At 43.5% G+C, this 27,591-nt stretch overlaps 2 protein-coding genes and 1 long non-coding RNA gene across 7 annotated transcripts; 2 read left to right on the forward strand and 1 right to left on the reverse strand.

Moving 5' to 3' along the window:
- Nucleotides 1-22: 22 nt before the first annotated feature.
- ARG2 (arginase 2) lies at nucleotides 23-16,941 on the forward strand. 4 transcript variants are annotated; one of them, XM_081851769.1, is made up of 9 exons: nucleotides 23-175; nucleotides 4,815-4,920; nucleotides 5,551-5,623; nucleotides 12,762-12,939; nucleotides 14,039-14,198; nucleotides 14,995-15,089; nucleotides 15,225-15,329; nucleotides 15,507-15,643; nucleotides 16,495-16,941. In XM_081851769.1, exons 3-9 carry the CDS (start codon nucleotides 5,620-5,622, stop codon nucleotides 16,698-16,700), a joined length of 885 nt encoding a protein of 294 aa, XP_081707895.1. In that variant the 5' UTR covers nucleotides 23-175; nucleotides 4,815-4,920; nucleotides 5,551-5,619; the 3' UTR covers nucleotides 16,701-16,941. The 4 variants fall into 4 exon arrangements, with proteins under 4 accessions (XP_081707895.1, XP_081707892.1, XP_081707893.1 ...); XM_081851766.1 differs by lacking the exon at nucleotides 23-175 and adding an exon at nucleotides 3,121-3,273; XM_081851767.1 differs by lacking the exon at nucleotides 23-175 and adding an exon at nucleotides 3,149-3,273 and having other exon boundaries at nucleotides 4,818-4,920.
- On the reverse strand, nucleotides 16,889-27,260 carry VTI1B (vesicle transport through interaction with t-SNAREs 1B). 2 transcript variants are annotated; one of them, XM_081851817.1, is made up of 6 exons: nucleotides 26,821-27,260; nucleotides 25,383-25,441; nucleotides 24,122-24,313; nucleotides 20,750-20,923; nucleotides 19,246-19,307; nucleotides 16,889-17,261 (listed from the first exon to the last, which is right to left on the reverse strand). In XM_081851817.1, the coding sequence occupies exons 1-6, from the start codon at nucleotides 26,936-26,938 to the stop codon at nucleotides 17,171-17,173; spliced, it is 696 nt and encodes a 231-aa protein (XP_081707943.1). In that variant the 5' UTR covers nucleotides 26,939-27,260; the 3' UTR covers nucleotides 16,889-17,170. The 2 variants fall into 2 exon arrangements, with proteins under 2 accessions (XP_081707943.1, XP_081707944.1); XM_081851818.1 differs by lacking the exon at nucleotides 26,821-27,260 and adding an exon at nucleotides 26,482-26,753.
- LOC309336283 lies at nucleotides 17,268-18,483 on the forward strand. The gene is made up of 2 exons (XR_014153976.1): nucleotides 17,268-17,662; nucleotides 17,807-18,483. It is a non-coding gene; the product is annotated as an uncharacterized lncRNA (long non-coding RNA).
- Nucleotides 27,261-27,591: the final 331 nt, after the last annotated feature.

The raw sequence follows: 27,591 nt of genomic DNA on the forward strand, positions 1-27,591 counted from the left end.
GCGACCGCGGAGGGGATGTTTCTCTGCCAGCCTCGCCTCCCAGCCCATGAGATCCGTCCGCGCTTTTCTTCTCATTCCCAGGCTACACCTAAGCTGGCCATTTGTCTGGTCCCGCTTCGGCAGGGACCAGACAATGCCTGGGACACCAAGAGACGCGCAAAATGTAAATTTTGAGGTAAAGGATGACGGATGACGTCAGCAACGAATGTTATGTAACGTTAAGAATCCCAACAAAATAAAATAAAATAAAATAAAATAAAATAAAATAAAATAAAATAAAATAAAATAAAATCCTTCCAGTAGCAACTTAGAGACCAACTAAGTCAGTTATTGGTATGAGCTCATACCAATAACTAACTTAGTTGGTCTCTAAGGTGCTACTGGAAGGATTTTTTTTTATTTGTTTTGTTTCAACTACGGCAGACCAACACGGCTATCTACCTGTTAAGAATCCCAGTTTAAAAATGAAAAGAATGCCATTTTATAACTTCCTTCCCTTCTTACTCTTAAAGTTAAAGGGACCCCTGACCATTAGGTCCAGTCATGGACAACTCTGGGGTTGTGGTGCTCATCTCGCTTTACTGGCCAAGGGAGCTGGCGTACAGCTTCTGGGTCATGTGGCCAGCATGACTAAGCCACTTCTGGTGAACCAGAGCAGCACATGGAAATGCCGTTTACCTTCCCGCCGGAGCGGTACCTATTTATCTACTTGCACTTTGATGTGCTTTCGAACTGCTAGGTTGGCAAGAGCAGGGACCAAGCAACGGGAGCTCACCCTGTTGCGGGGATTTGAACCACCAACCTTCTGATCGGCAAGCCCAAGAGGCTCAGTGATTTAACCCACAGCGCCACCCACATTCTTATTCTTACGCAAGTCCAATTCTTCTAGCGGATTCTCGGGCGAATAATGTGGCAAACAATTTCAAGAAAAAGCAGATTCCCCGCATTTTTTTCCGTGTAAGCTAAACAAGCTATAGCTTAGGGCCCTTCTCTCTTGGCCCCCCCCCCATATACATTTTATTAATTGTATTTCACTATTAATATACTTCTTAATCTCAACAAATACTTTGATAAAATACATATTTTGTTATGTGCAAATGGCTTTAGATACCTACTAGGTCCATAAATTACCATTCAACACACAAAAAACAGTGACAATTTGTTGTTGACAAAGGACAGCTGGACATATGAAGGGCCCCATTACCTTCAGTAGCTTCAAACCTAAATCCGGCCCTGAGCGGGGTAATAAAACACTGAAAAAGAGTAGGCTAGTTTCTCACAAAAAGTTAGAAGAATAATGCCTGGACACTTTTCCTCATGCCTCAGTTTCTGCAAAACTTGCTCTTTTTTTAAAACAAACAAACAAGCTGGGAATCTAGGGGTTATGGTTCCTGTGGGCTGGGGTGGGCTAACTACCCCCTTCCTCCCGCACCCTGTTTGTCAGCCCCAGCTTAACTAAATCAGGCGCTCATTGGAGATGAAACTAAAGTATTTTCTTGTGGGACAACTAGCGTGCAGATGTTCCTGGAAAAATGGAGTTATGTGCAGAAATGCTATATGCATAGTTACCTGGGAGTAAGACCCGCTGAATGCAGTTGGACTTACTTCCAGGTAAACATGGATTTCACTGTTTTCATTGTAATCTTCTCCCGTGGATGAAACAAATAGAAGGGCTACTTTCACTGTTTAGAGTAGAATCAAACTTGCTATTTACATCAAACAGCAACCTCGGAGTTTACTACCATGGCAGTTGCATTAGTACATCTATCAGTTTCTATATTAAGTTGCATATAGACTTACATAATTCATTATATTGCTCTGTTGTTTCAGGTTTTCTATTAATTGTAACTTCTTAATGTGTGTTGTGATGTGATAGACTTTTGCACTTATGCAATTTCTGTCTTGTCTGTTTTATATACTTAACAAGTCTAGGATGTATCTTCACCATAAAAAGAACATGAAATATATTCATGTTCTTTAAAATTTACATGAACAACAAAACAAAAAAATCCAGTGTACAATTTAAACAAAATTCCCAGCACCCTTAACTAACTACAGTTCTCAGGATTCTTTGGGGAAGATGTGCTCTAAATAAGCTTTAAATGTATGGTGTGTAAACAGCTGACATCTGGAGGGTGACAGATTCCCAGACCCTGAGCTGCAGCCTACTGGGTAGGTTTGTTTTAATTACTCTGAATTATCCACTAGCAAGTCGTGATAATTACAAGATTGATTGGTGTTTTTCCATGTCCTGAATGGTAGATTTCCATGAAGTGAGGAATCTAGTGCTGATTTGGAGAGTACATAGTTGTGTCTCAATATAAGGTAGTTTCATATCTTTTAATCTAACTCAGAGGAACCTATGAATTAGGCGTATGATAACATCTAGAGAAAACTAAGTTTGTGGAACTATACTGAGGCTGCAATGCTACACCATTTTTCTGGGAGTAAACCTGGCTGAGTAAACCAGTAGGACTTACTTTTGAATGACACATTTATATAGAGAGAGAAAGAGAGAGCACTCCCCCCCAGGGGGGGGGGGTGTACGCAGGGGTACGCATACCCCTAAGCATTTTGTGAATCTAAGTTTGGCCTCATTGAGCCGCAGTATTTCAATATGAGTAGCAAAATGAGAGTACCCCTAAACATTTTTTAAAAGAAAAAAGCACTGGATAGATAGATCAGTTGGCAGAGCATGAGATTCTTGATCTCAGGGCCATGGCTTCTGGTTCAGGAGGTTGGACTAGATTACCCTCGTGATCCCTTCCAACTCCACAATTCTATGGTTCTATGATATCCTGCTTATATGCCAACATGGCTAAGCTCTTTGGAGACTATCCAGAATAAAATCTGTAATTCACAAGGAAGACCAGATTTTTAATATATATATCTATATCTCAAATTTGCTTTAAGATAATGATCTCTTGTAGAACATAGGCTAATACACAGGAAAGCGTTTTGTTATTATTGATTGGTACTCCTTTAAGCCAGGAGAGCTGGGAGGGTGCTTGCGAGTGCGCAAGGAAGAGTTCCGAACTGGGGCAATGGCAGGGCCGGAATGCTGCGCGGCTGCCGGTTCCAGGCCCTTTTGTGTGACTCAGGAGTGTCGCGCGTGTGTCAGAATGGGCGCGTGGCAGCCGGCAAGACCCGAGTTCCGGGGGGGGGGGCGGACCCTGCAGAATAGCGGCTTATGAGCTTTTCACAGCAGCGTCTGTGTAAGATGATCCATGTCAGTCGCGCCCTTTCATCGTTATTTTCCCTAGGAGAAAAATTGTGAGGCGGGTACTTTTCTCTCTCTGTGTGTGTGAACTAGGTAGTGTGCTTTGATTAGACCGCGAAACTTTGCAAAGTGCCGATATATAGAGAAGGAGCCGGGTGGGAACTGGCTCCAGGACGTTTCCAGAGATGGCAATCGAGAGATAGGAAGTGGTCCCGGGCTCTTTATTGGAAGGCGGCCAGCTTTGGTAATCGGAGAGCTGGCTGGAGTCCGGCTGCCCCGTCCCTATCTCAGGGACCTAGCGCTGGGGGCGGGGGCGGTAGAGGCGGGGCTCCCAGGGCAGACCAGCGAGGGGCGACGCTTCGCACGTACGACGAGGTACTGGGTTCATGCCCCGCGCCTGCAGTCCAAGCAGCAGATTGTAGGGCGGGAAGACTTCGAGATCCTGCACGGCAATGGGTGCCACTCAAGAAGGCAAAGGAAATCTCTTTAGAAACAGGAATAGCCCCTGTTCCTCAAGCAAGGCGATAGATTTATCTCCCACTGCAAGCCTACGACTTCTAACTGGAATTAAAGTATCCCATTTCTTTAATTCTTACCTTTCTTTTGATGATTGATTTCAAACACTTGTGTAGCATCCTTCAGTAGATTTCAGGACTGGGAACAACGGAAACCCCTAAAACATCCAAGCCATAGCATTGGAAATAGTAATGGAGCAAAAATGGTTTAACAGTTGCAGTGTGGGAGTATGTAGTCGCGTTTCTTCCCTCTAGCTATGCTATCTTTTCCAGTCCTCAGGCCCGTGTGGATTATGGTTTTGTGAGGGTCAGTGATAAGAGTGGTTAGAGTGTTGAACTCGGGACTGGTTAGAAACCTCACTCAGCCATGAAGCTCACTGGGTGATCTTCGGCCAGCCACAGTCTCTCACCTTACCCTACCTCACAGGGGTGTTGGGAGAATAAAATGGGGGTGGGGTGGAGAACCGTGTACAATGTTTTGATCTCCTGGAGGAAAAGATGGTATATAAAAGGGGTGTGGGTGGGTGTGTCCGAACGCACCTCTTTACTTGAAGATTGAGAGATGATGCAATTGAGTGTGAACCGTCCAGCCTTCACAAACGGTCTTTGAAATGTCTTGCTTGACCCTTTGGACGGGCGTGGGGGGGGGAGTACAAATATATTTTTAAAAGAAATGTAGATGAGCATGGCGTGCATGGAATAACTCTGAAAGGGCAAGCGACCCGCAGCAGGAGAAGAGAGGGGTGTGTGTGCGGGAGGGGTGTGTGGAGAGAGGGGGACGTGCGTCCCAAAGGCAGGCAAAGCAGGTTGGTCACGATCCTGCCCCGGGGTCTCGGCATCCCCGGGGGCACTCGGAGGCACACCTCCGCGGAGCTGCGCGGCGATTGGCCGGATGGCGAGAGCAGCCCGGGGAGGCGGCCAGGGGGCGGGCGAGGCAGCATCGGGGCGGGGAAAGGGCCGGGCGTGTGCGCTGCCTCGCTTGCTCAGCTAGCGGAGCCGGCTGCTTATAAGGAGCGAGCGATCCGGTTCCTCTTCCTCGGTGCTTTGCACATCATCACCTCCGTCATGTCGCTTCGCAGCAGCTTCGCGCGGCTCCTCAAGCAGCAGGCGGGCTCCTCGATACAAGTCCAGAAGAGACCGGCGCACTCGGTGGCCCTCATCGGAGCCCCTTTCTCCAGGGGACAGGTGAGTGAGCACTGCGGGGGAGGGGGGGGAAACGAGGCGGTGTTTGGGTGTTGGAGACAGAGGGATAGGTGGGCCTTCACTCAAGGTAAAAGGCTGTAACGCTATTGTAGCCGAGCGCAGGTAGGAGGAACAGAGCTGGGGGGGGCAAGGGGAGGGGAGACAGAAAAGGAAAGGCAGTCTGGTGTAGTGGTTAGAGTGCTGGACTAAGACCAGGGAGGCCGCGGTTGAACTAAACTACGTTCTAAAAGGACAGGATCCTCCCTCCCGCCTGGGGGTGATCCGTGAGGCCCAAGCCCTCCTTGGGGCGAGTGACGCTTCGCCATAATGCTGGAGGAGGACCGCACGTGGTCACTGGGCAGGGATGGAATCCTTAAGATCCGCACAGTGATATTATTTTGGCTGGGGGGTGTGTGTTTTAAGATGCGTATATCTTTAAAGGGAAGGACGGTCGGATCAATGTTAGCTGCGGGCGGGGGGAGTGTTCCTGCGCGCACCGGGCAACCGGCTTCCCGAGCGTGGAAATTTCCACGCGCTTCTCTTTCAGCGCTGTGACTCAGCGGCGTCCGCTTCTCCGCTTTCCCGGAGGCGCGCATAGCATCACCGCTCCTTTCCTGTTTTGTCTTCCTCCAGAAAAGGAGAGGAGTGGATCACGGTCCAGCAGCCATAAGAAATGCAGGGCTGGTGGGGAAGCTGACTGGCATGGGTAAGTAAGAGGTTTATTTTGAAAGAAACCGCCTCTCCCCTAGGAACATAGCAGGCTGCCTTAGACCCAGTCAGACCATTGATCACTCCAGCTCAGTATTTGTCCACATAGCGACTCTCCAGGGTTTCAGGCAAGTCCCACTCGGAGATGCTGGGGGACCTTCAATGTGTACCACCAAGCTACATCCCCAACAATTGCTTTTCATAGAGAAGGTAAGTGAGTTCTCCCCCACCCCCATGACTGATTGAGTCTCTTTAATGCAAGAGTTAGCTGTTGGGAGAGATTTGGCACTCTCTGCAGAAATACAAACCTCCTTTCTTTGAGAGGAAAGCCCTCTCAATTTGAAGCCTGATGTACCTATGAAAGAGGTGGCATGTGTCCTCTGACGGGCTTCTCAATAAGGAGGCAAAGGAACTCAAGAGGCTCCTAGAGTGACCTTCCCTTTCCTCCTCAGAAATTTTCTTCTTTGTCTGTATGCAGAGAATGAAATGCTTGTGTAGCCAGAGGCAATGTCCTTATTTCAGCTTAGATAAATTTTTGTTGTTTTTTTTGGAATTTTGGGTTCAAATAAAAGCAGAAGCTGCCCTAAGGCTTAAGACATTTTGATGGGAGGTGTTATGTACTGAATCCTAGAACAATAGGATCCAGAATGCAGCAGTCTGATTGGTCCGCAGGAGCCACCCAATCCAGGTGGAAGTGAATCAGCGACCTGATTGGCCTAAAGAAGCAGCCCGGAATTAGCCAATCATGCGGGGCCCATTGTGTAAATAATGTATATACGGCTAGACGTCTCACAGAGTGACTGAAGCTGTTTATTTACCAAAACCAGGCCTAAAGCTCATAGTTTTCTGCATCCAATAACTTGAATTCACTGTGTTGAGTTGGACTTCTTTTGATGCTAAGTCTTAGCATATTCCTTTTGTGGTTTTGGTGAGTGAATGAATGGATGGATGAATGAGAGGTATGTGCTAATGTCCCTTATGAGTCTCTTCTACTGGCAGTGCCTGATTTCCAGAAAGTTATGTAATTGGCAGCACAGCTGTCATTTTAGCCAAACCCTTTTAAATCAGTGTAGTTATTTTTCTGTGACTCAGCATTAGTCACCATCTTACAGGTACCCTGCCTGCAATTCACACAAAAATTGGATTTGTGCTGTTATATCAGGAATGAAAAAAGTTGATTGATCAGGCATCTCAGTTTCCTGAAACATTGAACATATTGAAACATTTGCCATCTGAACTGATCTTAATGTTAATTGTCTGATCTGGATATGTTTGTTATAGCCATTTGACTCATCCTCACAAACAGTGTACAGTTTTTTCATATTGTGAGTTTCAAAAAACATACAGTGTGAATTGTGAAAATACTTCAAATGATTATCAAAGCATATACAGTAGTACCTTGGTTTAAGAACAGCTTAGTTTATGAACAACTTGGATTAAGAACGCTGCAAACCCAGAAGTAGGTGTTTTGGTTTGTGAACTTTGCCTTGGAATATGAACATGTTCCACTTCCTGTTGAGTGTGTTCCATTTGTAAATTGAGTCCCCTGCTGCTATGGGAAAGCATGCCTTAGTTTAAGAATGCTTTGGTTTAAGAACGGACTTCCGGAACGGATTAAGTTCATAAACCAAGGTACCACCATATAGATTAGGCAACTAACTATGCAGATCCATCAGCTGTTCAAAATCTGCTACAAAACTCCATGGGTGGTATTAAACTAAATAGTTATGCTGTGTAGCTAAAAGCTGTTGCGCTAGAGTCACTTCCCTCCCCTCTCCTCTCCCCACATACACCCTAAATCTGCTGCAGAGGGTAGGAGAATTCCCCAGAGCAGATTTAGCAGGGGGGCGGGGAGCATGCAAGGAAAGGAGAGGGCATTGAAGTAACACTGAAGAAGAAGAAGAAGAAGAAGAAGAAGAAGAAGAAGAAGAAGAAGAAGAAGAAGAAGAGTTTGGATTTGATATCCCGCCTTTCACTCCCTTTAAGGAGTCTCAAAGCGGCTCACATTCTCCTTTCCCTTCCTCCCCCACAACAAACACTCTGTGAGGTGAGTGGGGCTGAGAGACTTCAAAGAAGTGTGACTAGCCCAAGGTCACCCAGCAGCTGCATGTGGAGGAGCGGAGACGCGAACCCGGTTCCCCAGATTACGAGACTACCGCTCTTAACCACTACACCACACTGGCTCTCCACTGCACAGCTAAAATCCATTGTGGTACAGTACCCTTTTAGTTGTGTTCCAAAAGTGCCCTGAAAGCAGGAGTGGAGTATCCTCAGTCTGGAGCCAAATTTAATCTGCCCTTGGAGTCCTCTCCAGCTGTAATATGGCGAGGGAAAAGGGTTTTGATGTTGTATGAAAGGTGCAACTACAGCTTCTTTCTGAGCAAGAAGATCAAAGCACAAGGGAAAATGTTTAGACCAACTTGTGTTCCTTGCAAATACAGTCATACCTTGGTTTTCGAACAGCTTAGTTCTCAAATGTTTTGGCTCTCAAATGCCACAAACCCAGAAGTCACTGTTCCAGTTTGAGAACTATTTTTGGAAGCCAAACATCCAACGGAGCTTCTGTGGGTTCCGATTGGCTGCAGGAGCTTCCTGCAGCCAATCAGAAGCCGTGCTTTGGTTTTCAAATGTTTTGGAAGTTGAACAGACTTCCGGAACAGATTCTGATTGACTTCCAAGGTACGACTGTATGCAAAAAGTAGTCTATGCATTAGGCAACTGCCTGCCACTGCTTTAGATAGCTATGAGTTAGGACTTGCAATTGAGCTGTGCATTGGCCCTGTTTGCATTCTACTGCTGGTATTTGGGGTATGGTTACCAGACGTCCCCGTTTCCTGGGGACAGTCCCCGGATTTACAAATCTGTCCCCGGACAAAATCTGTCCCCAGAATGTCTCCGGATTTCATTTAATGTCCCCGGATTTATATTTTAAGTGTAGTAGATTTATTAGTAGGGAATGAATGTTGTGTGATTCATTCAGCGGCACAAGACACTTCATATGAGGACTTCCGGTGAGGCAAAATGGCGGGCGCCATGGCAGCAAGCTGCTTCTGAAGCCAGCCAGAGCCAACTGTGCTACCAGGTTGGCTCCAGGCTGCTGAGACTGCTGCTGGCACTGCCACTGCCAAGGGGGAACCAGGGGCACCCATTGTGTCATCTGGGGGAACTGCTGACACCCCTCCATGCAACCCAAATCGAGCCAGGCGCAAGAGTGCCCAGCCACCTGGCCGACTGCCCACTGGCACTCCGGGGCCAGGAAAACCTTGGAGCTGACGTAGGGAGAAGGAGTAGAAGGAAGAGAGAGAGAAAGGAGGGAGAAAAAATAGGAGAGCCCCAACCTTGCCGCACTGCTGCCGCCGCAGCTGCCACTGAGCAGGAGAGGTAGGAGGGCACTGGGAGGGCAAGGACATGTGGCCGAGCCCAGGCCCGTCCTGAGCCTACTCCATTGCGGCTAGCACTCCAAGAGAGCAGGCCGGGGCCCAGAGGAAGGCCGCATGATAGGAGACCGCAGAAGAGAAGATATTACTTCTTAATATTTTTAAAAAATTACTTTTTAAAAATAACTTTTTTTCTCTTTTCAAAAAGAAAAAAGTGTCCCCAGATTCTTTGAAAAAAATCTGGTAACCTTAATCTGGGGTGGATTTGGAACATCCAAAAGTGCATTGGAAAACACATATAAGTGCTTCAAAATTTACCAAATTTTGCTCTTTGTCATGTGTATTCTTCCACTCCTTTCAGAAGAGATTGATTCTGTTTATCTGTTCTTTGAGGGGGGGGAAATGAACAAAAAGAAGCTTTGTTATAAAGCTGCTGAAAAATGAAGAGCAGTGGCTCCAAGTGTATTTGGTAACTAAAAAATAAAAATTCCTGTAGCACCTTTAGATACTTTGCCTTTGCTGTAGATTGGTACAGCTTTCCTCCTTCTGATACAGAAGTACAGAAAAGACTTAACAGCAGTAGTTTCATAACTGAAAGCTCTTTCTCAGTAGTTTAGAGAAGTACAGCTTGAAAAAGTGGCTGTGACTTGTGAAGTATGGTAAACGTGATGTCATCAACTGATGAAAGTATGCTTCTCTTGAGCAATCCTTGCAACCCAGACAAGTGCAGATTTAACCTCTGCTTCTTGTTAGGAAACAAGGTTAATTCTGTCACATGATTCACTAACTAATCTTTTCAGCTTGGTTATGTTAGAGCAAACCTTGCAGTTACAAATTCCAGAGCCACAAGGTATTGTTACGTATCTCACAAATGAAAATTAGATCCATTCAAAAGAATGGAAGAGCAGTTGTGACTCACTCCCAACTTATGATGAAGTGGCAAAGCAAGATGAATAGTGTACGTACACAAAAACATAGAAAAAGGGACAATTGCTTTCTATAGTGTCGTCTCAACTTCCTGTTCCTATTGAGCCTTCATCACATTGTTGTCATGCTTGCCAATGAATCAACTTATCAGTGCCACATTGGAGTTTTCTTTTGTAACATTTCTATTGACATACATAAACGTCAGAGTCTATTACATAACGTGCAATACACCCATTGGTGTCTCTGCATAGTTAGGAATTTTTGCCTTTGCTTAAATTGGCTTTAAAACCTAATTTACATAGCTGTCAAGCACAGGCCATTTCAGTTTTGCTTTAACGAGACTTGATAATTTGGAAGGAAATGAAGCTATAAGGTTCACATGCAATTGAGATCACCTACACACCAGGCGCGCAATGCTGGTCCCAAAATTGGGAGGAGGGGGCATTGTGCAGTGCTCCCCCCCCCCCGGCCAGGACACACAGATGTCCCTTTGAGGATTGCCAGAGCACTCGATGGCATTTGCGATGGGGAGTGTGAAGGCCCTCCACGCCTCCTGCACTCACTGGAGGTGCTGGGGGATGACAGCACCCTAGAAATATTGTGGGGGCTGAAGTCCCTTCTGCCCCCTAAAGTGGGAGCCCCTGCTACACACCCTGCAGTATTGATTAAATCAAATATTAAAGCAAGTGCCAATTCCCCCCTTTTTTGAGCAATCGGCATACAGTATTGACACATCAGTATAATTTCTGCTCAGGAGAGAACTCAGATTTCATAGGATAGATAAATGCTGATCATGGGAACATGGGTGTTTCCCTGGTTTTCCATTTATTTGGTCTTGTTCAGGGGAGAGCTGCAAACAAAAAGCAAGAGGGAGGGGGGGACCCCTTAAAGGGATAAAGTAAGTGAAACTAGCTGAATATAAATGGCTTCATAATTACACTTTCTATCTCTCCTGGCTCCTTGCCAGAAACTCCTTGTGCAGCCAACCTATAGAAGAGGCAGGCCTGGTGTCAGATGACTGTGTCTCAAGGCTTCAGCACAGTAATACTATCTGCACATGATGACCTAGTACACTGCCATTGCATCAGGTTGTGATGCAACTTCGCAGGTTTGAAGTTTGTAGACTGACTGATTTTGAATGCATTGTAATGCCAAATGATGTGGGTTTTATCTGGGCTGATCATCCTTTTGAGATAAAGAGAGCACAATGCCAAAAATATATAGTAGGTTTGGTGACCAGTCTTCATTTTGTTAATCTTTAACTGTGTTTTGTGCGTCTGTGCTGTTATTCCCTTTGCACTTACGTAATAATCACACTAAATGTACTACATGGATTACCCCATCATTTTGGGGAGGTGGGTCTTGTTAACTGAAGATACTTATTTTATGGCTAATCTGAGAACACCGGAAGCTATAGCTTTACTGAAGCTAAAGAAGTGCGGATCTGGTCAGCACACTGGATGCGAGATCATTGAGAGCTCTGTGTAAAAGAATGATGTGTATATAAGGAATATTTTAAATATTGATCCAATTTTCCAGTATAAAGTAACAAGCTAAAGCAAGAAATGTAAAGTTAGTTTAGTGGGGTTCAGTTAACATTTAAATTTCACTTTAATATGTCTTTAATCTGTTTTTCTACTACAGTGAAGCTTTCATAGAATTGTAGAGCTGGAGGGGACCACAGGGGTCATCTAGTCCAACCCCCTGTAATGCAATAACCCAACGTGGGGCTTGAACCCATGACCCTGAGATTAAGAGTCTCATGTTCTCCCGACTGAGCTATCCCAGGTTTCCTGTAAATGACTATACTCCCATCTGATCAAATCTTTTTAAGTTTGTAGGTGGGCAGGAATCAAGATAGAAACAGTGGTGGTATTATGTCCTTGTTTTGAAAATATTTCCTTATTCAAACATGTAGGCAGCCATAGAATGGGAGCAGGGGCTTGCAAACACTTCACACCATATAGATATTAGGTCTATAAATAGCAAAGGCTTAGGGTTTCCCAAAGTCGGAGGGAAGATGACATTCATCAGGGAATGATGAAAGAGAGGAGTGGTATTGCAAGTCCTGGACTGCTGAGGTCCAATTACCTTAACCAAAGGAGAGGGTGTGTGTAGGAGCTGAAGTAGAGATGGTTCAGGGGAATGCACGGACTGACTATATTTCTAACACAGCAGCCATGGGTGTGACCTATGGGATGCTGGCAAAGCTGCTGTTCAGTGGCAAGCCCTGTTGTTGAACACAGTGACACATCTGCCCACAAAGTCTGGGCACCAGCAGCAAATTACATTAGCACAAACTTGCTCTGCCCCTGCTTCTGAATAAAGTGTTTGGGTGCAGTGAAAATCCAGACATTGGTCAACATGTCTACTCTTCTCTTACAAATATGAAGGTGGGATTATTATCCAAGTCCTATGGCAGGCTTCCTCAAACTTGGCCCTCCAGATGTTTTGGCCCACAACTCCCATGATCCCTAGCTAGCAGGGCCTAGCTACAGATAGGTAGCCGTGTTGGTCTCCCATAGTCAGAACAAAATAAAAAAATTCCTTCCAGTAGCACCTTAAAGACCAACTAAGTTAGTTCTTGGTATGAGCTTTCGTGTGCATGGACACTTCTTCAGATACTAGTCGGGGATGATGGGAATTATAGTCTCAAAACATCTGGAGGGTCGAGTTTGAGGAAGCCTGTCCTATGGGATCCTTGAATAACAAGCAACACGGTTGCAAAGCAGCTGTTTACCTACCTTCATTAACCAAGTTAATACTAACCACCAGTATTTCCTGTCACTGGACTGGGCAAGTGCAATTATGTGCTTTCTTCTTTTCCCCCAGGTTGCCAGGTGTATGATCTTGGAGATTTAAATTTCACCCAGGTGCCCAACGATGATCTCTACAACAACCTAATCATAAACCCACGCTCCGTGGGATCAGCTAGCCAAGTTCTGGCAGACACGGTGAATGGAGCTGTTGCCGCTGGTCATAGCTGTGTAACCATTGGAGGAGATCACAGGTGAGTTGGGAGGGATCCGTGAGGAAGATGGTCTCTTGAATGAAATAAGTCTCAAAGAGCTTTGGGTAAAGCTCACTCCTGAACTGGATTCGTTAGTTCAAATTCCTGTTGACTGATTGAAAGTGACAGGCCACTGAAGTGTTAAATTGTTGTTCCCTGGTGGCAAATACGAATCAGTTTTGCCTGATATAAAATAATGGTCAATAATAAGCATGCACAGTAGGCTTTTGTTAGGCTTGGAGAGCTGCTAGATCTCGGGGATTTATCCCAGAATAATGGCACTATCTTCGGTCCCCTGTGAGAGCATCTCTGGGGCCACAGGATATTGCAGAGCTCTCTGATGAAGCCCATCACTGGAGGTCTCTTATTTGCAGCCTTGTGATCCTCTAGAGCAGGGTTTCCCAAAACTTGAGTTTTCAGCTATTTTTGGACTAGTAATTCTCATTATCTCATCCAGCATGCCCAGTGGTCAGGGATGAGGGGAATAGTAGTCCAAGAACAGCTGGAAACCCAAGTTTTGGAAACTCTGCTCTAGAGCTATCCCTCTACCATACCAGTTGCTGGAGAACAATAGTGGAAGGGGACTATTGTCTTCATCTGCTGGTTGCAAGCTTTCCCAAAGGCATCTGGTCTGATCCAGCAAAGCTGTCCTTATATTCTTATGAAGTGATGGGTACTGTTTATAAAAGGATGTGACTGTATGTACGTACACACACACACACACACAGTAAGTTCATTTAGTAAATGAATTTGTTTTATTTATTGTTCTCAGAGGAGGCACAGCAAGGTATCTATCAGTGCCTGTAAGAACCAGATATGAGGCACAGGTAAACTGCTTTAGCTTTGCCAGAAAGGCAACCTCCAACAGCTGCAAAAAGAACCCCAACAACCCTTAGGTAGAATTTATTGTGGATTTCGCATTTTTTAGCATATCAGGAACCAGGTTATATAATTATCACACATACTGTACAGCTGTCAAATTCCTTTGTAAAACTCACAATTTTCTCAGTGTATTAACCCAAACTTAAATTAATACAAGAAACTTTTGAAGTAAACTGGACTGATAAAAATCTGAATCTGATTTTTTTTATTTTTGCAGTTTAGCGCTTGGGTCAATCAGTGGTCACTCAAGGCAGTACCCACACCTATGTGTGATCTGGGTTGATGCACATGCTGACATTAACACTCCACTCACAACCCCATCAGGAAATCTCCATGGACAGCCAGTCTCATTCCTTTTAAGAGAACTTCAAGATAAAGTAAGTGGGGATTATGCTGGACAGCTATAAAATAGATTTTATGAATTCTGTTTTGTACCATGTTTGTAAGGCAGGCATTAAAGTCCAATCTTAACTTACCCTACAATCTTGAGCAATTTAATTTTAAATCTAGAACATTATAGAAATAACCCCCAGAAGGAGACAGGTAGTTCAATTATTATTGATGTCTGCATAGAACCTAGCTGGGAACACCAGACCCTGCCTATGCTGGACATGATTTTAGCATAAAACATGTGCTACTATTTCCTCACATGCAGCCCCCATTTAGAAAACAGCATATTGCAGTCGCAATAACTCCCTTTCAACTGCTAGATACTTTTTGTTCTTCTGGACTAAGATATAGGCAATCAGGGTTCAATTCTCAGCTCAGCCATGAAACTCACTGGGTGACCTTAGGTTAGAAGGAGAGGTGGTGACTTGCCCACCTCATGGAGTTGTGAGATCAGAATGAAGAGAGAACCATGTATGCCAACTTGTGGCTAAAGTCAGGTGGTTAACGCCACCCACCTATCAAACACAAAGTGCCACAATCACAGTCAGGTGACCCGTTTTTGCCTGTGCTGTTTGAAATTGAATTGCGCAAGCAAAGCACTGCGCTATGAGGTCAGGTGTAGGACAGCTGGGCCCGTATTGGCCAAAACAGCTTCAAGGTCCAAATGTGTATGTATTGACACAGTTGAGTATGGTGTTCATTATACATCACCACTACACCATCATGTAAACAAGCCTAGTGTAAAACATCCAGGACTATGTTAATTCTTCTATCCCTCTATAGGTGCCGCTGCTTCCTGGATTTTCCTGGCTAAAGCCCTGCCTTTCACGATCAGATATTGTATATATTGGCCTCAGAGATGTTGACCCTGCTGAACAGTAAGTACAGGATATCTGAACTGGGAGAACTTTCTTCTTATTTTTTAAAAAAATACATACTCGGCCTACTGCCATCAGTAAGAGGTATGTTGCATAACATTATAGCTTTAAACATTTTTTTTTCTTTTTAAACAGCTTTATTTTGAAGAACTATGGCATCCAGTATTTTTCAACGAGAGATATTGATCGTTTGGGAATCCACAAAGTGATGGAAAGAACATTCGACCACCTTCTGGGCAGGTAAAACTTTTTGAGGATGGGCATTTTGGGAAGCGGCATTAGGCAAAAAATACTTAACCTATTCACGTGTCAGCGAACGATCAGCTTGTCATATCCTACTGATCAGTCCCCAGTTACCATGATGTGATTTATTTCACATGGGTTATACCTGTATTATAAAGTGATTCTCCTTCACAGAGGACAAAGACCAATCCACCTGAGCTTTGACATTGATGCCTTTGACCCAACTCTGGCTCCAGCAACAGGGACTCCTGTCTTGGGTGGATTAACATATCGTGAAGGCATGTACATTTCAGAGGAAATACATAACACAGGTAAGAACCAGACAAGCACATTTTACTTTCAGCTTTGGATAACATGATACAAGTAAACACTTGCATGGCAGTTGTGTTACAAAAGTATTCAGTGTTTATTTAAAACGTCGGAGTGTAAATGAGAAAGAAGCTCAGGTTCTCTTCTTTAATTCACCCCATGCTAAGGAAATTAACAAGGATAAATTGGAATGGACAGTAGTAAGGATAAGGAGAGTTCTCAGGTGCTTTCAGACATCAAAATTGCACTTCCTTGTTAGTACAAGACAAAAACCAACTTTACTCAAATGTTTAAATTATTACAGCTAAAAGCTATGCCTAACAAACTCCCCATATGAAACGAGGCTTGCTTACAGGAACAATAGTTTTAGCTGCTCTATCATCAGGTTGCCTTCATTGAGGCTCCCTTGCAGCCTCCATTATCAGGACCTTGGCAGCTTCCATAGCAAGAGGAGGTGGGAACCTAGTATCTCTCACTTGACTCTTTATCCAGTTTAATTATAGCTGTTAGGCACTCTTAAAACACTAAGGATCCATGTAGCAGCAGCATTTAAAACATTTAACTACTTATTTGCAGTATCTCTATAACAATGTTGCATGCTACTGACAAGAACATAACCTAGAAACAGGGCCAAACTGGCTAGCAGTTATCATTGCTTTTGGGCCGCAGTTTGAAAAGGAAATTCAAGATAAGATTATGCTAAATACTGCAATAATTTATTTCAGTCAATGCATGGCCGGAACCTTGGATTCATTCATACAAAACCACAACTGTGGACCACATCTGCCCTTGGGCTGAAGTGATGCTTTAAGTTCTGTGTCTTCCATGTAACTCAGTGTCTTTAATTTCCCAGGCCTGCTTTCAGCCATGGACCTTGTAGAAGTAAATCCACTGCTTGGAGATTCACAGGAGGAAGTGAATGCAACAGTTAACCTTGCAGTAGATGTGATTGCTACATGCTTTGGGCAGACAAGAGAAGGAGCGCACATCATGTTTGATGATCTCCCAACACCCAGTTCACCAGATGAATCTGACAGTGAAGAGCAAGTACGGATGTAGGACCCTCAAGGACCCTCAAGGATCGACAGATGCTTCAAATGGGCATTATGTACATATCTGCTGATCTACTCAAATGGACTGGCTAAAACCCAACTATACCACAGTCTGAAGTGTTCACCAGTTTTGGAGAGACTAGTTACTTTTCCCACTGCGTGACCAAACCGCTGTATTACAAGCTAGACAACACATCGGCTTAGGTGAATGTTTATTACTTTGCAATTATACAAAAACTTACCATCCATTCACTGCCCTCCGTCTTTCTTTACAGATACATTTCCTCTCAGTAGCCCTGCAGCATTCTCAAACGAACATGCTGTTAAGACCTGACAACACACCAGTATTGTCCTTCAACTGTAGTAAATAAAATCCACTCCTTTCATTGCTGAAGAGCTGTTCCTTGGCAATGATTGTAATACAGTCCTTAAGATAGATGGAAGGCCTGAAAACAGCTGTGTGTGTGTCAAGAAGATTCAGCTGAAGAATTTGTAGTATACAACACCTCCCAGAATGACTAACTCCAAAATGATGATAAAGGAGAGCAACAGTTTGTTTGTCATAACCCTAGAAGGAAAGATAAGACATGAGATTTATTTGGGTTTACAAAAAATCTTATTTGCATTTAATGTTGCCCATGGAAATCATTCTCACTTAGATGAGATAGAAGCATCGTTTCATATTTAGACAGTGAAAGCTATTGTGTATTTACGCATAAGAAAGTCTGGGACTTAGTCCCAGGTGATTGCATATAGGATTGTATCCCATGTTGAGGAAATAATAAAAGGGAAGAGTAGCAAGAACTTATATCTGAGTTCAGCAAAACCGGCATTGTTCCTGGGATTCCTTATAAAAAGCTAACTTAAAATCACATAAATGTATTAGTATCTGACTTAATATGTAAACATTCAGGAAAGCAGCAATTAAAATAAGTTAACACCTTGAAAAGCTAGTGACAAACCAGCTAGGTCAGTGTTTCCCAACCCTGGGTCTCCAGCTGCTTTTGGACTACAGTTCCCATCATTCCTGACCACTGGTCTTACTAGCTAGGGATGATGGGAGTTGTAGTGCAAAAACAGCTGGAGACCCAAGGTTGGGAAACACTGAGCTAGGTGACAATTTCAAGAAAATATTGTCACAAAAAAAGATACAGAAACAAATTTGTAGCATGATAAAAGCTCAATTCAGATATCACAGCAAACCATGATTCACTGCAACTGTAGTTGAGTCTATACTGCATTTTTGCTTGCTTGCATCATCTGAAAGTTGTGAGATACTACCCCAAACAGCTCTTCCCTGCTGTACTGCTGGGAAAGTAGCGCCACATGCTGCTTTGTTATCACCTGATGGCAACCCCAAGGCAGCAGTGTATCGAGTGCCCACTCAGAAACTTTCAGGTTGCTTCTGTGCAATTGTGCAATATGTTCTCTCCTCATTCAGCATTCTGCCAAAAAAGTTTCTCCTGAAATGAGCATAAAACATCCATTGATTTTCAGGAACATTTTCCCATAACCTTCACCCCCTCCCCCTTTCCTATAAGCATGAAGTACTTATATGCAGTTATGTAGTTAGCCAAATAATGGGCCAGAAACTTCTGAAAATATCTGGAATATGCACCATAGAGAGGAATAGGCATGCTTCACACCTAATTGTGGCTGTTAACAGACGTATCTTGTAGTTCAGCAAGAGAACACAACTGAAAGTCACTATCTTCTGGAATACTGTCTTGGTTATGTTTCCCTTTGTACAGTTAGCTCAATAATAATAATAAAAATGTTTTCTGAGTGCATTCATTCCCTTGCTTTCTTTTGCGTTCACACTGAGAATCAATTTAGCAACTGGGATATATAAGGGCTAGGATGTACTGGATGGTTGGGGAGATTAAGGCTGTAAACTGAAGAAGTCTAGAGAAAAGCACATTTAAAGGAACCACAGTAAGAGCTGCTTGAGTGCTTTCACTTTTGACTCTCTCTAGCGCAGAGATGGAGGAATCTTTTTGGTTCAGTGGACGAGATCTTTACTTTCCTCCACCCCCAAAGACCGTTTTTGGTAGGTTGGTGCCCCTGTCCACCTGTCAATCATATGACATGATGACTTCAGGTGACTGATCCTGCCCACCTGTCAAAGCTGACCTGTCAGAGTGGGCAAGGCAGCATCCAGAAGGACTAGACTCTACTCACCAGCTGATGAGTGGGTGTTTAGATCAGATGGCTACCAGGGTCTGCTTCGCAAGCATGTTTCCTACAGGGAACACCCTGGCAAAGCAGGTAATTGATTGTTTTCACTTCAAGGCAGCATTCTTTTTGGGGAAATGGTACCTGCTCCACACAGTTTTTAGAAAATGCTATTTCATCAACACTCAGGATCCATGAAAGGATGAGAAGGCAGGGTTTGGGCACCAGGGAACATTTTGGGACTGGCCAAATCTGTAAAAACGTGATGGGCTGCATTTGAACCACACTGGAATCAGACTGCTGGCACTTAGTACATTAAAAAAACCCCAAATTCAATCCAAGTCTCAAAATAACTGATTATTTAAGTGGCATCTTACTTTCTTGACATGGCGCGCAATATCTTTCGACTTTTGCTTAAATTTTCACTCGTGTTCACCAGCTAAAAAGGAAAAAACAACAACAACATTTATTACTATTAGGTTGCAACTTGAGTTTGTGCTCATGGATACCTGCCCCTGAAGGTCAGCATCACAAATTAAGTACACAGAATGAGGCTCAAGCACATGCAAATTGAAGCACGTTTGCTTAAATGCTTATTCCTAAGGTGCAGTCAATAAGCGTGGCATCATAAGAATAGACTTATGATGCAAGGGCATGATTAACTCGTTTTAAATATCTGTACTGCTACCATGTTGGCACAGGCTAGTATGTCTCAAGTAGTCATTTTTAACCATGGCTATGTGTACTCTGTACTAAGAATGGTGAAATTCTGTGCCCAGGCAAATGGAACATCCCCAATGGGGCTTAAGCACATGCAAATAGGTATAATGCAAGAGACATCTTACATACTGTGAGTTCTTCAACCCATAACAGTTATGTTAACTGGGCAAATTTGCGCAATTCTTATTTTGTATAATTTGCCATGATTTTCCTCTCACGAGGAGGGCCAATGAGCTCTGAAGACACCAAAGCCCCACCAGCAACCACTTGAACTTATTCAGCAAATCTGCAGGCTTCTCAGATTTCAGCAGGCCTCAGTCACGCAATTTCAAGCATCTATTCACAACCATAAGGCTAAAACTTGCTTTTAGAAAAATGTAAGCAGAGATTCAGTGCAACAAATATTTTGTGCATTTCTTGGGTTCTTGCAGAATGTCAGTATGTACATGCAGCCCTGTTATTCAGCCAGCATAGAAACAAAATTACGGAGTTTGTACTTGTTTTAGATATACTGGCCTACATCTGATACAACAGAAGGTTAATCTCTCTTCCTCCCACTCCACATCTCCTGCAAAGTCTCTCTGAAGGATTAGAGGCTATCCTGAAACATGGGAGTTGTGCTGCTGAAAGTGGACTGCTGAGCTGGGAAATCGCCCAAAATAGAGAAGAGAAACCTTGCATGAGGGGAGCAAGGAGGCTTGAGGGAAATCAGATGCATGAGCAGACTTGTAAAAGTGCAGATCTAAAAAGAAACCCTGAAGTTTATCTTATTTTGGGATGGATGTGAAATTATGTGCTCATTACAGAGTTTTTTTACCAATACAGTCATACTCTGGATCTCAAATGCCTTGGCTCCCAAACAAATTGGTTCCTGAACGATTGAAACCCGGAAGTAAGTGTTCTGGTTTTCAAACGATTTTCGGAAGCTGAACGTCCTGTGCGGCTTCCGATTGGCTGCAGGACACTCCTGCAGCCAATCAGAAGCCGTGCCTTACTTTTCGAACAGTTTTGGGAGTCGAATGGACTCCTGGAACGCATTCTGTTTTGAGAACCAAGATATGACTGTATGTGTTTTAAAAAAGAATTCCCTAGCTTATTGCGTTTGAATTGGCATGTGTTTATTCCAAACATGTGAAACAACAAAAAAAGCTTTCCACGCACTCTGCCTTTGGTGCGGTCCAACTGCTCCCGCTGCTCCCCAAGTACTTCAATGATCTCTGTACCAACTTGATCTGTCTCTGCAGCAATCTGGTGTGAACGCTCTATGCTCTGAGTGGCTCGGTTCAAGCTTTCAGTTCCTTGAAGCAGCAGCACCCTCTGAGACTGGAGCTGGGTCTTAAAAGAGACAATTAAGACACATTTTTAAAAGGCAGAGAAGATAGTTTACCTTCTGATAAGGTCTGTGTGAGACGACACAGCCTAAATGGGTGACTGGCAATCTCTGCTTGATAAGAACATTTGCCCATTTCCATGCTTGTGTAAGCTTTTACCATTGTCAAAGACGTGTGCATTATGCCTGAGGGGGAAATAAATAAATGGACAAAGAGATATATTTTCCAGATTAAAAAAAGTGGCTCATGCAGGAAAAGGTATTTCCTGTCTCAATCATTTTTCATGGACAAATAATTAAAATATATTGTTACTTTTATCATAATTATACCAAACCAAGCCCTACTGTTGCGGCAGTTTCATCACCTAATGTAGAAGTAAGGAGAACATATTCCTTCCATACCTGAGCATCTCTCCCTGTCCCTTCACCTAAACAACTCAGGCCCTGGTTAGAGAGCTGGAAGACCAGGGTTCAAATACTCACTTGGCCACGAAACACACTGGATAATCTTGGGCCAGTCACTATCTCTCAGCCTAAACTACCTCACAGGATTGTTGTGAGGATAAAATACAGGGGCAAAGAGCCATGTGTGCTATTTTGAACTTCTTGGGGTGGGGGAAATTGGATATAATGTAGTAAATAAGTACAATAATCTACCCTTCCTGCTTTATAATTGTGCATTTAACAACCAAGAGTGACTGTGGAAATCTATATACATAATCTTGGTATAATCTACCGTGTTTTTTGTCCCATAGGACGCACCTAGTTTTCCTTTATTTTCCCCCCAAAACCAGGTCAAGGAACAGTGGGATGGCGGCGCTGTGCCTCCCCGCTGTCCCCCGAGCTGGTGGGGCTGCCCGATGTCTGCCTGAAGCACGGGGCGCTCTGCTTCAGCGCTCCACGCACTCCGTGCAGCAGGCTGCTATCCGCAGCCTAGGGAGCCCTGCGGGACCTCCCGCAGGGCTCCCCAGGCTGCGGATAGCTTCCCGAAGCGCGGGGTGCTCTGCTTCAGGGCACCCCGCGCTCTGGGCAGCAGGCTGCTATCCGCAGCCTAGGGAGCCCTGCGGGAACTCCCGCGGGCTCCCCAGGCTTGCTGATAGCTTCCTGAAGCCTGGAGAGCGAGAGGGGTCAGTGTGCACCGACCCCTCTCGCTCTCCAAGCTTCAGCGAAAGCCTGCATTCGCCCCATAGGACGCACACAGATTTCCCCTTCATTTTTGGAGGGGAAAAAGTGTGTCCTATAGGTCGAAAAATACAGTATATACCAAGTTGGCAGGAGGCAGGGATTGGAACATGTAAGAGGAGATCTCTACCATGGAGAAACTCCCTACTCCTGCAGGAAAATATGGGGAGCAGAGGAGATAACTCTATGATCTCTTGGCAAACCACCTCTCATTTGCAGTGGTGTATTCACACTGCTCTCTGCTATCAAAAAATGAATTGTTTTAACTGATTTTAATAGTGCATTTTATATAGCTGTAATCTGCCCTGAGCAGACAATTGCTGAGAGACAGGATTCAACCAGGAGCTGTGGGAGTGAAGGGAAAGCTGTTAGTGGAAGCGGTGTGGGCACTTTGGGGGGCTCTTTAAGAAAGAGAAATGAGAGCAAAGGAATTCCTGTCTCTGTTCCTTCCTTCCAGCTCTCTCAATGGTCCACATGTAATATTACTCAAGAATAAAATTAAATAAGCAGCAGGTGGGATGAACTATTCTCTCACACATAAGTTAGTCCTAACCAATAAAAGATATACCATAACAATAAGGAGAACAGAGAACTTTGAGAACTTTCCCCCAGGTAAGCTTTAAGAACCCCAGATCCTCAGTGTTGCCTCTGGCATTGCAAAAGAGGTTGTCAAATGAAGTTTGCTCCTTTCCTGACAGACATTAAAGAAGGAGAATCAATCCTCTTTTAGCTTTAACTGCTAAATCTGACCTGGGCAACACGGAAGTCTAAAATAACATATGGCATAACTCCAATCAGGACACAATTGCAAGCCTCCTACATAAGCAAGGGGTATTTATGGCCAACTTGATATGTGGTATCTTAAATATATTTAATCCGTATAACCCTTTTTTATTTAATCTGTGAATATTTTATTGCAGATACCAAAGAAGGATATGCTCCATAGAACTGGACAATGAAGCACAACACAAATTGAATTCTTTGCTATAGGCGCATGCAATATGGCAAATCTTATCTTTTTTAAAAACTGAAATTAAATCCATGTGTTAGATCAGGAGCCATATGTAGAAGTATAAATCACACGTGCACCATTTTAAGTATCCCCTTCCTTACAAATATGGCAAGTGCTGAATTTATTTGTCTGCTTATGCATTTTTAAAGTGTCTTTAAGTGGGTGCCGGTGGAAACCTGCCTTGCTCTTTTTAGCTGCCTCTTTCTGTGATTAATTGTACTTACTTTGCTGAATTTAATTTAGTATTTAATTGTTGTTTATGCATTAATTGAATATTATTTCATGTTGCATCCAGTTGTGGTAACAATATTGATGAGTAAGCTGCAAATGTTTACAAATAGTATTTGTGGTCTGTCCCATATTTATGTGCAAAAAAAACCACCCAAGAGGTCAAAACTGTAACTCTATCAAATCAGTGCAGCTGAAAACAACCAGACTGTTCGGTCTTAACAGCTTAATGCTTTTTCTTTACAATAATAACCACAGAAAACTTATTGACAGTACTTGAGTGAAATCAATATGCCTCAAATATGCGCCTTCCACAATACTGATATGCATACAGAGATTTTGGAAGCCATAGTTCAGAGATGCTTTTGGAATATAGAATATTCTATATTCTCTCTAATCCAGAATTTGTTGAGAAAGAAAAAGAACATTTTAAATATACAATTTCCTTCTAACAAGAAGCGGTGGTTTATTTTCTTCCACTTAAGAAAAACTGTGCCTTCCTATCAGCGCTCTTAAAAAACTTATTGATGTTTGTCAATATAAAAAATGCATTTAAATCAAAAGAAGAAAATAAATTGTCAGCCCTACTAATTTTGCACTACTGAAATTACGCTTTCTGAAGAACTCATGTATTTTTCCATATACTTGCATTGTTGCAATAAATGCAATCACAACTCCTCTGTACATATTGGAAAGAATTAAACTTAGCAAGAACCATAAGAGCTTTGTCACCAATACAAATAAACAAAATCAATATAGTTAATTTATACCTAGTACTCACACTCTGCTCATTTTCTGTGGCGTAGATCCCAAATTTTGGGTCTCCATGTCCTCCTGGAACCACTCCCAAATCTGTACTTTTCATCTTCCTCTGAAACATGGCAAGTTCTCTTCTGTAAGTCCGAATTTTGGCCATCATTTGATTGTGGAAGGACATTGGAGCATATTTCAGTTCTTCTTCCATTTCCCGTAGCTTTAGCAAGTTTTAAAAAGCAGATACCAAAATCTTTAGTTAAAAATGTCCTTGAAGTAAGTCAGCAAAGTCTGAGGATAGCTAATAAGCCAGAACTCTGTGTTATATTTTGTAAAAACATTACCCCCACCCAAATTTCTTAATAGGATATATAATTCCCTGCGTTTAAATCATGGTGTACCGAATATTCAGCAAGCTTCTTTATTTTTGCCCTCCTAATAATATGAAAACTCCAAAGACAAAAACGGAACTAAAAGTAAATAGAAGAAAAGTTTCTCTTATCAATTGAAAAATATTGCTGAAAAAACATAAAAGCAATAATCAGAAAATGGACGGCAGAATCTGAAAATATACTGAATTTTTTTGTTTGGTACAATTTTAAAAGTATTATCAAATAGTTCTTTGTTACAGCACTCACTATTACGCTTAGATGAGTCAGTCAACGATTTTTAAGCATGCAACCGTACCTCTATATTTTTTATTAATTTCATAACATTTATATAGCACTTGATTGTAAAAAATCTCAAAGCTGATTACAAATGATAAAACAGTAAAATGTACAACCCTATATTAAAACATACAAAAGTTAAAATACTAAAACATTAAAATTATCTCAACTTTTTAAGCATCTGGGTAGGCTTGTCTAAACAAGAATATTTTCAGCAGTGAATGCACCTGCTTGATCTCAACAGGCGCTGCCACACTAAACAAGAGGGTTCTTACAAATGCAGAATAAATATTATGTGGCACCTGTAGTAGTGCCAGTTCTACAGATTGAAGAGGTGATTGAGTGGGGATAGGTGGGGTAAGGAGATCTTGTAGGTAAATTGGTCCCAAGTTGTTGAGGGCTTTATATACCAATAGTAACACCTTGAACTTGGCCCAGTAGCAAATTGGCAACCAGTGTAGATCTCTGAGCACAGGTGTTATATGCTGGCAAGGCCTCACTCCTGTCAGCAATCGCGCTGCAGCATTCTGCACTAACTACTGTGACAAGGCCTTCCCAGTCCAGGAATGGCCATAGCTGTTCTAAAAGCCCTCTTCCTCCAGTTACAATTCATATTCTTACCGTTTCATTTGCTTCTTTTTGTTTTTCATCAAATTCTCGAATCAACTTCTTCTTCTCTTCTAGAAAACATAACAGAAAACACAGAAAAAATTAGCACAACAATCAGCAAATCCAAAAGACTTCTCAGTGCAAATCCACATAAGAATGTATACATTTTTTGTGTGATGGCCTTTGACTACCTCATTGTTTCAGTGAAAATTATTTTTCATGGTCAAACTGTATTAACTGATCATGTAAAATCACTTTAGAAATAACTACCAAAAGATATGTTATCCTCCTAGTCCTCAACCTGGCCAGGGAGCCTATCAGTTTGGTTGGTGACTAGATCTCACTTTTTCAAACAAGGTAACATGGAAGATTCAGGGGCAGCCAACAAGGTGTCCGCCAGATGATGGATTACAACCACCAACATCCCCAACAGCTGGCAATGCTGGCTGAAGTTGGTGAAAGCTGTAATACAATAGGATATAGAGGGCATATTTGTAATGTGTAGGCCTCGTCCACACAATATTTCTGTCTCCTTTTAAAAAGGGGATGGATTACACATCCAGATCTGCAAACAACAGAGACACATGTCTGCTGTTACTCATGAATGTTTGCAGAATATCTTATATTAACTATTTTGGATTTCATTACAGGAATAAAATGCATATAGTTAGGCACTCCAAAACCCTGTATAAAACTACTGTCAAACATCAGATCACTGGAAATAAACAACTATCTGACTTGTAGAAGACATCTGAAGGCAGCCTTGTTTAGGGAAGTTTTTAATGTTCAAAGTTTTATTCCGTTTTTAGTGTTCTGTTGGGAGCCACCCAGATGGGCGGGATATAAATATTATTATTATTATTATTATTATTATTATTATTATTATTATGCTAAAGCAAAATGTGACGTTTATAAGCATCCTGTTTAAAATAGCCATTTGAACTCCACTGTGAAATGTCTAGGATTGGCCGGTAGGAGGTAACCTTCTGGGGTTATGATCTCTGGTTCTTTTCTGAGCACCAGGTTTCTTTTTTAAACTGCATTAAATTCCACGCTGAACTTGGCCTTCCTTCCGCATTCCAACCACGCTTAGTAGCGAGGGCGGGGTCACCTATTATGAGGATGATGATGATTATGACGGGTCCTCCTCCTTTGACAGCCGCCTGACACGCAGAAATCAGCGAGGAAGTTTTCCCGGGGTCACTTCGGGCTCCTTGCGAAGAGAAGCGGCCGGGTTTCTGCGTCTCGGTCAGGATGCTGATCAGAGGCGGGTTCAGCAAAAGTAAACTCAGCGGCAACCCCTCTTGCAGCAACCGACGCCTAGCCGGACAGCAGCGCCGCAGGACCCGGGCTTGGCGGGAGCGGGAGCGGGTGGCGGAAGGGTCCGCGCACGGCTCGTCCCGTTCCCCCCACCCCACCCCCGGCTCGCTCGGGCCCCGCTGCTACCTACCAACGGCCGAGCTCCCGCGCAGCCTCTCGGGGGCTCCCCGCAGCTCCCCGTGCAAGCCGCGGAAGATCTCGTGCAGCCGCTCCAAGTGCTCCGAAGAGCCGGCGCCGCGCTCCGCCATGACGCGAAGAGGGAGCGGGAGCCCGAATCTGAGGCCTGGTCACCGCGGCCTGGTAATCACCGGCACCTTCTCGCAGGCGCTTCCGGGAGGAGGAAAAGCGGACGGGGGCCTTCCCTCTCGCCGAAAGGAGCCCTGCTCCGCCATCCGGGGGCCTGAAGACGCGCCGCCGCCAGGAAGTGTCGTTTGCACAGCGCCGCCCAGCCTCTGGAGGGGAAATCGTTTCCATGGAGATAGAAAGAGGCCTTTCACTAATCATATATGTTTTTAAATAATCTATGGCAATTTTTTATAATGCAAGCCTTTTTGTGTGTCCTCCTGTTCAGAGGAGAGAGGATTAAAGCAGCAGTCTTCACCCTGTTGGAAGTTAGGCTCATTTGCTTGTAAACACCCCCCCCCCCCAATAATTTTTATTTGATTTTACAAGTGTAGAATTATAACAATACAAAATACATATCCATATTTAGAGATTTCTCTGAATCTCCAGAGTACCCACCCTCCTCTCCATGGGTCCAATTGTCAATTTGTTCAAATGCATATTATTTCATAACCCATATTTTATATCTCTCTGTTGTCCATGATATTTGCTAAATTACAAGTGTTATTAGAATCCTGCTACTGTTTTCATCTGCTTACAGTGGTCAGATGATAACATT

This window comes from Podarcis erhardii (assembly GCF_964252035.2).
Source record: "Podarcis erhardii genome assembly, chromosome: 1".
Lineage (NCBI taxonomy): Eukaryota > Metazoa > Chordata > Lepidosauria > Squamata > Lacertidae > Podarcis > Podarcis erhardii.